This window comes from Physeter macrocephalus, chromosome 2 (genome assembly GCF_002837175.3).
Source record: "Physeter macrocephalus isolate SW-GA chromosome 2, ASM283717v5, whole genome shotgun sequence".
In the NCBI taxonomy this organism is placed as follows: Eukaryota; Metazoa; Chordata; class Mammalia; order Artiodactyla; family Physeteridae; genus Physeter; species Physeter macrocephalus.
Genome location: NC_041215.1, coordinates 59,673,116 through 59,682,748, shown reverse-complemented (window position 1 = coordinate 59,682,748; position 9,633 = coordinate 59,673,116). Strand labels below are relative to the sequence as shown.

The 9,633-nt window shown below is 33.9% G+C and overlaps 1 protein-coding gene across 8 annotated transcripts in view; it reads left to right on the top strand.

The window, feature by feature from the left end:
* Positions 1–9,633, top strand: part of PRPF40A (pre-mRNA processing factor 40 homolog A) — a 55,737-nt gene that overhangs the window by 5,225 nt on the left and 40,879 nt on the right. For all 8 annotated transcript variants that reach the window (XM_028478041.2, XM_028478038.2, XM_007117651.3 and 5 more), the window contains exon 3: positions 9,532–9,612. In XM_028478041.2, the coding sequence (XP_028333842.1) occupies positions 9,532–9,612 (81 nt within the window). The remainder of the gene's footprint in view (positions 1–9,531; positions 9,613–9,633) is intronic.

Genomic DNA, 9,633 nt, shown 5'->3' with positions numbered 1-9,633 from the left:
TGCTCCGCAACGGGAGAGGCCACAACAGAGGAGGCCCGCATACCACAAAAAAAAAAAAAAAAAAAAAAAAAAAAAAAAAAAAAGAATTAAGGTCCCTTTCAGCTCTAACAACCTATGATTCAATTTAGATCATTTGATAAGGATAGGTGATATGTATAAGATTTTATGGGTTGATATGCAAGTAAAAATAGGAAATTCTTTTAGTAATGCCTCCCTAATTTTAATTATTCAGTATTTTTTTGTTGCGTTTGTTCAATAAACTGATAAATGAATAACTCCTCTTTAAAAATAAGTTGGATTTTCATGTTCTCGTACTGAGTAAGGCAGGTTTTTATAGACGTTATTTCTATTCCTGCTATCTGAGCTTAAGTCATTACACTCTCATGCCTAGGATACTCTTTACAACTTTTGAGCTGGTTTTCTTGCTTCAAGCTTGTCCCCCAAAAAGCTCTTTATAGATTTCAATGAGTTATCTCCTTGCCCTAGAACTTCCACTGTTTTTCTGTGCCTGTAGCGTAATGTCTGCGTTCCACAATTTAACTTTCAATTATCTCCCGTAGTATATAATTCAGAGCACGATTCTGAGCTGCAAGTCTTCACATTCCCTAATATGAACGCGGGCTGGTCTTTTCATGGTATTTTGAGTAACTATATTAGTTCATGACCAAGCTTGTGCTGTTTTTCTTGCTCTCCTGCCCCCCAGCTCTCTACTACCATGAACTTTCCTTTATTTACCTAAATTCTGCCATTTCAAGTCCTGCCTTCTCCAAGAGGTCCTCAGCAATAAAATTTCCTAGCATATACCTCCCCTTCAGATTATTAAAATAAAATCCCACATAATCCTCCCATAACTCTTACTATTTCACTTATTTTAGCACTTGTTTTGTTTTATTATGGTTTATTTGCTTTGCCTTTCCAACAGTTGTAAGCTCTTAGGGGGCAGGGGCTATGTTCTGAACTTTTAAGAAGTTTATAGGTGCTGAGCACAGTTCTTGGCACATCATGGGTGCTCAGTAAATTACTTGTTGAATGAATGAAACAAACGCAGATACTCTTCCTACAATATAAGCCAGCAAGTTAGTCAGTGTTACATGTGACTTTTCATTGGTTACTTTTGACTTTACACTGTTACCACTTATTCTTGTTTTTAGGGTCTGCCTCTACTGTTGATTTTTCACTTGACAAAAATGGAAGATAAATAAGATGAAATAAGTAATTTTTGGTGAATAAAACTAAAGAACTTACTTCCATTTACTTTAAATTACAGGCAAATGTATTTCTTCTGTCTGTATGACTTCATTGGTGATCATCTCTTTAAGTTTTACCAGATTTTTCCATACCCTAGGGAGAAATGATGATTTGGAATATAGGCCTTCCAGAGAAATCCAGTATATTGATTGGTATCTTAGATTTATCTGACTAATTTGATAAATTGATATGCTGTTGTTGCTTGTGAGTTATCCTCACTTTTGGGTGTTTTAGGATCCTTGCCGTTGAATTGGACATTAGCCAGTGAAAAAGAGATTTTTTTTTTAAGGTTATCTGCTCATAGATTGTTGAATCTAGATAACTTTCTTTATGCATTTATATTACCTAGGTGAGTGCATTTTAAAACATAGATTGACCCATACCTATGTGTTGGTATAACTTTTGGGCTGTGTATATGGTTAGATTTTGATAGGTTTTAGTTTCATTATCTTTAGATAGCAATTCATTTAAATATGAGCTCATCTTTTCAAAAACTTCAGCTAGAGTAGTATTTCTGAGTATATCGGGATTACTTGGAGAGATGTAAAAAGACCATGTCACTTTGGAAGAATGAACTGTACCCCTCCACCCCTTTGAGATTTGCAGGGTGCAGTATTTTCTAAAGATGCTAAGAGGTCTTGCAGAAGCCTTTTAAAACTTTTTACTTAGTATTTTTCGGTTTTAGTTGGCCATCTTCCCTTCCTGCCACTTCCACAGTCTCCCTTACCCCCCTGTTATCTGTTTATTTTGCTTTGTCTAGCACATTACATAGAATTAACATTGCCTGTAATTAACATTTTGCGAGAAAAGCTGAATTGGGACCACTTACCCATTTAGTCTGCTCTTCAGGAGAAAAGGGCAATGTGGAAATCAGTATTAACACACATAAATGTAGCAGCTCATAGAGTTGTAGAGTGCAACAAATGTATTCATTAATGGTGGAATCAGAAAGAAAAGAAAAAAAAAGGGACTTCCCTGGCTGTCCAGTGGTTAAGACACCACTCGGGGGGCACGGGTTCCATCCCTGGCGGGGGAACTAAGATCCTGCATGCTGTGCAGCCTGGTCAAAAAAAAAAAAAAGAAAAAGAAAAAGATCTCAACGGGTTAACCTGTTGGTTTTTGATTGGGTTTGTTAGAAATGTTGATGACATGACTTCCAGTCATTATCAAGTGGTATATCAGTAGATAGTACACATTTGGCATCTACTTATATCCATAGCTATGTACTAGAGTTTTTGTTTGTTTTTTTACCTAGAGAAATAATTGGCCTAAGTTGTGAAGGTTTGTAAGTCGGAATAAGTAGATATACACTGTCTCATTTAAAGTTGTCATTAGTCTTTCATTCTTATTTCCTATTTCCATATCTTCATATTTCCATTGTCAGGTCAATTTAGCCAATAGACTTTGCCCATTTTCGTCAATAGACATTTAAGCCTCTTCTTGACTGTGTATTAGTACAAAGATGAACGCTGTATATAGACCATGCACTCAGGGAACTTACAGGTATCACTCAGATGCCTGGCCACACTGTTTTCTCATCTTTTAACTGCTGATTTGACTGTCACGATACTTGTAGACATTCGAATATTTAGTGGAGATGAATCTTTTATATTTGTTTTCTTTTTCTCCCTGGTCAAGTCATCATGTTTCTTCTACTTATTAAAAAAAGTTAAGTATAGTTAGCGGTTACGAAAGATGTGGTATTTTGCATGACAGGCTTGAAAGAAAATCTCCTTCTGTCTGCTTCTTTCTTACTTGGGGCACTACACTCAAAGTGGAAATCTGAATCTTCTCCAAATCTGAGTGTTGCTGTTAGCCATGTCTCTTAAAGGGCTAAACATGCCAGCAAGTGAGAACTGAGTTGAAATATAGTTTGCTTTATCTTAGGCTTTCATTTTTTTTTTTAAACAAAATTTTCATCTAATTTATCTTAGACTTTTTTTTTTTTTTTAACAAAATTCTCAAATCTTATTTATTAGCTCCTGATCTGTTTGGGTTAAGACTTTTTAAATTACCTTTTGCTTAATGAATGAGCATTAAGTTTCCGTTTGAGAACGTGGGCTTGGTATACTTTCTTTGGTCATTGGGTATCAAGAAAGTTGTTAATTCTCTGAAAGATGATTTTTTTTTAGTAGTTTTAAGATCATTACATATTTATGATCATATATTTGTTGAATATAATAGAAAATAACCCTCTCTTTCCTTATACAGAAATAAGGACTAGTCATAAAGTTGTCTACTAAAAGTGTTTGAGTCTCTGCTGTGTCTATGTAACTGTCTTCTGTACGAGTAATACTTACATAAATTAAACATGCTCTTTGTCCTGAAGGTGTCCACAATTGAGAAGGAGCTAAAAATTTTCATATGGACAAATATTTAATGATTTAGCTAGATATAATACTGAATCTAGTTTAAAGGGATTGGGGAAGAAGATAGTAATAGTCTTGTGTCCCTCTGTACTTGGGTTCTAGAGGGCTCATGTCCAAAAGGAGGTTTAGATGATTTTTAGAGTAAGTTTTATAAAATCTTTAATTCTGTATGACTTGAGACACCACAATTTGTGTGTGTATCCCCAGTATGTTTAGAGCTTTTTAAAAATCAAATGATACAATTCCTTTTTATTCAGCTCCTTTTCTAAGTTTTTGTGTCACATATCAACACCCAGTGATTTTCTTTTTATATTTTCTGTACCCTCATTTAAGAATTTTGGGGTTTAGCAAGAGACAGTGGACTAAATAATTTAAACTATTTACTTGCCTTTTTTTCACATAGTTTTGTTTTTTAAGGTTTCAGGGAATAGAACTTGATACCTAATCTGTGTTAGAATGATAATTTTTACCATCATGTTTGTATATAACTGATTCATATACCCTATTGAATTTGATCCTCCTGACTGAAAAGTGGATTGGCTAGATAGATGTCCAGTTTATAGATAGGAATAGGAAGGCCTAGAGAGTTGAGTGAATTGTAAAGTGACATTGAAGAGCCAGCACTACATGTGATCCTTAATCTGGGATTGACTTCTCATTACGTGTGTTGATTCCTACTGAAGGTGATGGTTTTACAGTATTTACTAGATGCCTTTAAAGAACCAAAGTGCCTAACTAACAGATACCTAGGGAATAGATGAGAGAAGGGGCAACATCAGAGATACTTTCATTACATGAGTTGAAGGAGAGCAGTGGTAATAAAACAGCTTTCATTTATTGAGTGCTGTTCTAAGTGCCTGTGTGTATTCATGTATCATTCCATTTAATCCCTATAACAGTCCTATCAGATGAGTACTATTTTTCCCCGTGTTGCAGGTGAGGAAATTGAGGGTTAAGTAAAGTTGCCCAAGATCACATAACTGGTGAGTGGCCAACTGGGGTAGGAATTCTGGCAGTCTGATTCCAGAGTATACTCAGTAGCTATACTAGGCTTCTTCCCTGTATAGCAGTATGAGATTATGCCATGTTACACCTCCTTAGAAGTTGAAGGAATAGTGTATACTTCAGTGAATTCTAAAGTCTCCAGGTTGAGAGAATTTAGCAAACTAAATAATTTTGAATACTGGCAGTTGACTTATTAAATGGTAAGGTTCTGCTCCCTGTGGGAGCAGTTTGTGCAGATATTGTCTATTTTTTATCTAAATGTTTCTTATATAAGAAAATGACAAGTTTTGAGTTATATAGCTGTAGATGAAGAGGAAGTAAGGTTAAATGATTGTCCCAAAATTCATCCACTTTGGGTTGTTTAAGGACATGCTTTAAACAGGTATTTCCATTTACTTCCAATTGAATGAATATTTAGTTACATTCAAAGATGTAGTTTTTGCATTTATTCAAAACTTAATTTTTTGCATTCATTTATGTATTTGTTTATAAGGTAAGTTAGTGGTGTAGGGAATAGTTGTTTTTAAATACTGTGTGCTTAATGTTAATAGCCTCTGTAGAGTGTATTTGTGGAATTGACTTTATTAGCACATTAAAAGGAACCAAGTATAAAGGCAAGAATCAAACTTTTTAGGTAATCAATTTGTAGCTACAGGTTGGCAGCAAGAGTGATCCCCCGCCCCACCCCCGGGTACGTGGGCCTCTCACTTTTGTGGCCTCTCCCGTTGCGGAGCACAGGCTCCAGACGCGCAGGCTCAGCGGCCGTGGTTCACCGGCCTAGCCACTCCGTGGCCTGTGGGATCTTCCTGGACCGGGGCACGAACCCATGTCCCCTGCATCGGCAGGCAGACTCTCAACCACTGCGCCACCAGGGAAGCCCCAGCAAGAGTGATTTTTAAAAATCAGCCAAATTCAAGAGTTAATATTTAGACAAAAGATAGGTTAGATTGTGTGATTTCTTTCCAGCAGGATAAACTTCAGGAAATAATTATGAAGAAAAGAACTTTTGAGGTGCCCACATGAAGATGTACACTTTTGTTTTCATATCCTAATAAAATTGGGCTGATTTACATTTTGTATGACTAATTTGCTGTAGCACTGATAGAATTGCTCTTATTACTGTACCTTTTTTTATAATTCAAATATCTAGAGTGATCAATGAATCATGCTTGTTTTTATCAAACATTAGACATTTTCTAAACTGGGATGCTAAGAATGACTGAGCGGATTGTGTGGTGCTCCCTAGGTTTTACTCATTTTTAATTTTCTTCAAATGGGTGATTCTTAGAATTTTCAAGAGATTCTTCTTGACTTAACTTTTATCATTAAGAGAAATAGAAACATATCACACAAATCATGGCCACTTTGAATAAAGCATATCAAGTTGTATATCTGAGTTACTTTTAAAGGTGCCAAAGTATCCATTAAATTTAGATGTTTAATATTTTAGGCAGTTTAGCTTACATCTCACATATATGTCTTTCACCCTTAACCATTCTTTCTCTGTCTCCTAACAACTGAAATGCTTAATTACAGCACTTGATATATTTGCCAAAGTAGCTTAAATGGAAATTTATGAAGCTCTACAAGGTTATTGTAATTTTATAGCGTGCTTCACAATAAGCTTAGTATGAGCTACCACTTTGTAGCTTTAAGAATGATCTGGCTTGTGGAATTTGTTGTGGCATTACTGTAGCAACTATGTTAAGAATTTGTCCCTGTAACCATTTTGAACCAACATCCTCTTTTCATTGAATTTAAGATGTCATCATTGATGAGACACTCCATTATATTAGGTGCCCTGCGTGAGAAAAAACAAATAAGTCTACGAATAAAGCTGGGATGCCAAAGGGCTGTTCCCTCCGTGTGAAGCGAGAAGTAAATCTGCTATGGAAAAAAGGACAGCAAAGTAACTTGAATGTCTCAACTTTGTTTTTTCGGCAAAAGGAGGGAAAAATCGCTTCTGAGGATTTAAACCACACACCAATTCTCTCATAAGCTTGCAGCCTATATTCCCATTATCAATGTGGTGTTAAAACAAGTAAATAAATAACTTAGAAAATTTTAATGGTCTCAGATTGATGGTGCTGCCAAGTGAGTGGCTGAAGTCAATACAAATCCTCTGAAAGAATTCAACATCAGTCAGACGGGTTGACACGTGCATCTCCATATTAGGTGTATCCTAGAATTAATGAAAAATGGAAATCATAACATTTCCACAAAATAGATTCCTCAGGCTTTGGGAAACAGGCCAAATTCTTGTAATAGCTTTTCATAAAAACATAGTATTTTGCATATTTATATTTTTGTTCGTTGGTTTCATGTTAATAACATCACAGTTTTGCTTTAGAATTATCTATTTACTTTTAGAATATTCGGTTGTACATAATTTAAGAATCTTGCCAATTTTTGTCAGGTTGAACAAGCATAACTAGTTGTTACCCCTCAGAATTTACAGAGATACAGAGGGAGAATTTAGCTTTTTATTTGACATTAAATCTCATTATATAACCGATACCATGAGTTTTAGTCTAAAGGCAAAATTTTGAGATGTTTTAAAATTTGAAGTGTGGGAAGAAGAACAATTGAGAGAACTCTGTCAAATTCTGTTCTTTAATGATTTTCAAATATTGTTTGCTGTGTCATTGCCTGGTCTAGTAAACATTTGTTATATGTAAGCTCTTTTGTGCTTTGGTTTTGGATGGGCTTTGATCACTGTGTGTCTTATGAAGTAGAGTACTTTAATTTGAAATTACATTTATTTGTACAGTCATTTGTACTGCTATCGTGTGGAAATGCTGTGTTGCATGATGGAGATTTTACCCCCTTTTTAAATGTCTTTAATTCCTTTTTTTAAGATTTAGCACAGAATTCTTTTAATTGACATGTTTAGTTTTAAAGACATCATTCCAGAAAGTTTGAAAAGTAGAATGAAAAATAAATAACCCATATTCCATCTCCCTAATGTAACTATTATCATTTTTGGTAAATTTTATTCCAAATTTTATTGTATGTACATCTGTGTTTAAAAATTTTAATCGTAGTATACACACAATTTTGATTATGACTTTTTTCTCTTAACATGGAGTCAGAAGCATTTTTCATGTTGCCACAAAGTCTTTGTAGCCATAGTTTTTATATTTGCTTAATGTGGAATTTTTTTTTTCTTTTAATTGGAATATAGTTGATTTACAATATTGTGTTTCAGGTATACAGCAAAGTGATTCGGTTATACATATATATATGTGTATCTGTATTCTTTTTTTGGATTCTTTCTCATAGTTTATTACAAGATACTGAATATAGTTCCCTGTGCTATACAGTAAATCCTTACTGTTTATCTATTTTATGTATGGTAGAGTGCATCTGTTAATCCCATACTGCCAGTTTATCCCTCCCCCCACAGTCTTTAATTCTTATGAGAAAATACTTTGATTCATTTTTCTCTTAAGTTTTCAAATTTCAGGTTCTCCATTTAGATTAGAAGTCTAGTTTTTGGATATGTTATTAGCTTTTGATTTTATATGCAGATCATTTTAATAGCAGGCCATTTCTCTCTGTTGCCCACCATGCTTCCCCCCATAATTACGTAGTTCTTAAAAGAATTCAAACATATTTGCTATTAGCCTAAAGCAGAATTAATTGTGAGGGTATGTCTGTTGAGGGGATAAGGGGAAAAAGCCTAGTTCTCGTTCTGTTAGTTTGAGTTGTAGAGGTTTGTCACTGCTGTGTTTTCAAATTCTGTACTTTATTTTTTTAAACTATTATTTGACATGTATTTCAGGTTCTAGTCACACGTCTAGTCAAGTTCTTGTTTAGTGATGTTTAAACAGTTTATTGAATGTTTTGTGGAACAAAAAGGCCTTTTTGTTTTTTTCATCCATTAGTACCATACTACTTCATTTTAATGATAATTTAGCCTGGTTTTGCTTCATGAGTTGACTTTCACAAGTAATAAACGTCAGTGTTCAAGTGTTTTCTACCTTTAGTAGGCTTTATATATTCCTGTTGACCAATATGCTTATTTCTTTTTTGTTGTTCCTGTTTCTCAGATTGTTCATTTAATTTAAAACTTTTGAATAACTGGTTACCTTGTTCCAGTACCTATGATTGTTTTGTATAATTTTATCTCCCTTCATGTTTTCCTTAGATTTGTTCATATTAAGATTAAAGTTATGTTGTGAGATTATACTAATATATGTGAACATTGTGTCAGAATCCTTTGGAAATTTATTTTAATCTTCATGATTTTTATTCATACTAAGTAGTGAAGATTGATTCATAGATTTGGATAACAGTTATTGGTAGATGAGTTTAAGCCCCCAAACTAATATATTCTTTCCCCAGATATGCATGTGTGTATGTGCTTTATTAAGTTTTTCTTTATAAGAGAGAGCATAGATGATTTGAGTTAGAAAAGTCTGTTTTTTATGTATTTGTTTAAAGTCACTGAATTATAAGAACCTTTGAGCTAGAAGTTTTAAAAAGACCAGATGGCTATAAAAATTATTTAATCAGATATTAAAAATCAAAGGTGAGAAACACTGAAAAAAATTTTTTCCTTGCTCCAAAGAAGAGAAGAACATGGGTGTTGAGTTAAAATTAAAAGGAAATTAATATTCTTAAATATTAAGTTACAAATAACATATAATAGTCTAAACTTTTAAAATGTATTAAAATAATTATGACAATACATATAAATAATGACATAAGTATTAAAATAGATCATTAAAAAATACTTCCTTCATTCATTCAACAAGCACTTACTAAGCATACTATTCATGTAGTATAGTATTCACTGGGTTTTAGTCCTAAGTTGTACATATTAGTTTTAAAAACCAGATAGATTCTTAAAATCCTATTAGGTGCTTTGGTCTTACATAGTAATCTTTTTCTACTTTTGTTCTAGATGCCTGGAATGATGTCTTCAGTAATGCCTGGAATGATGATGTCTCATATGTCTCAGGCTTCCATGCAGCCTGCCTTACCGGTAATCTTGTGAAAGTAACTG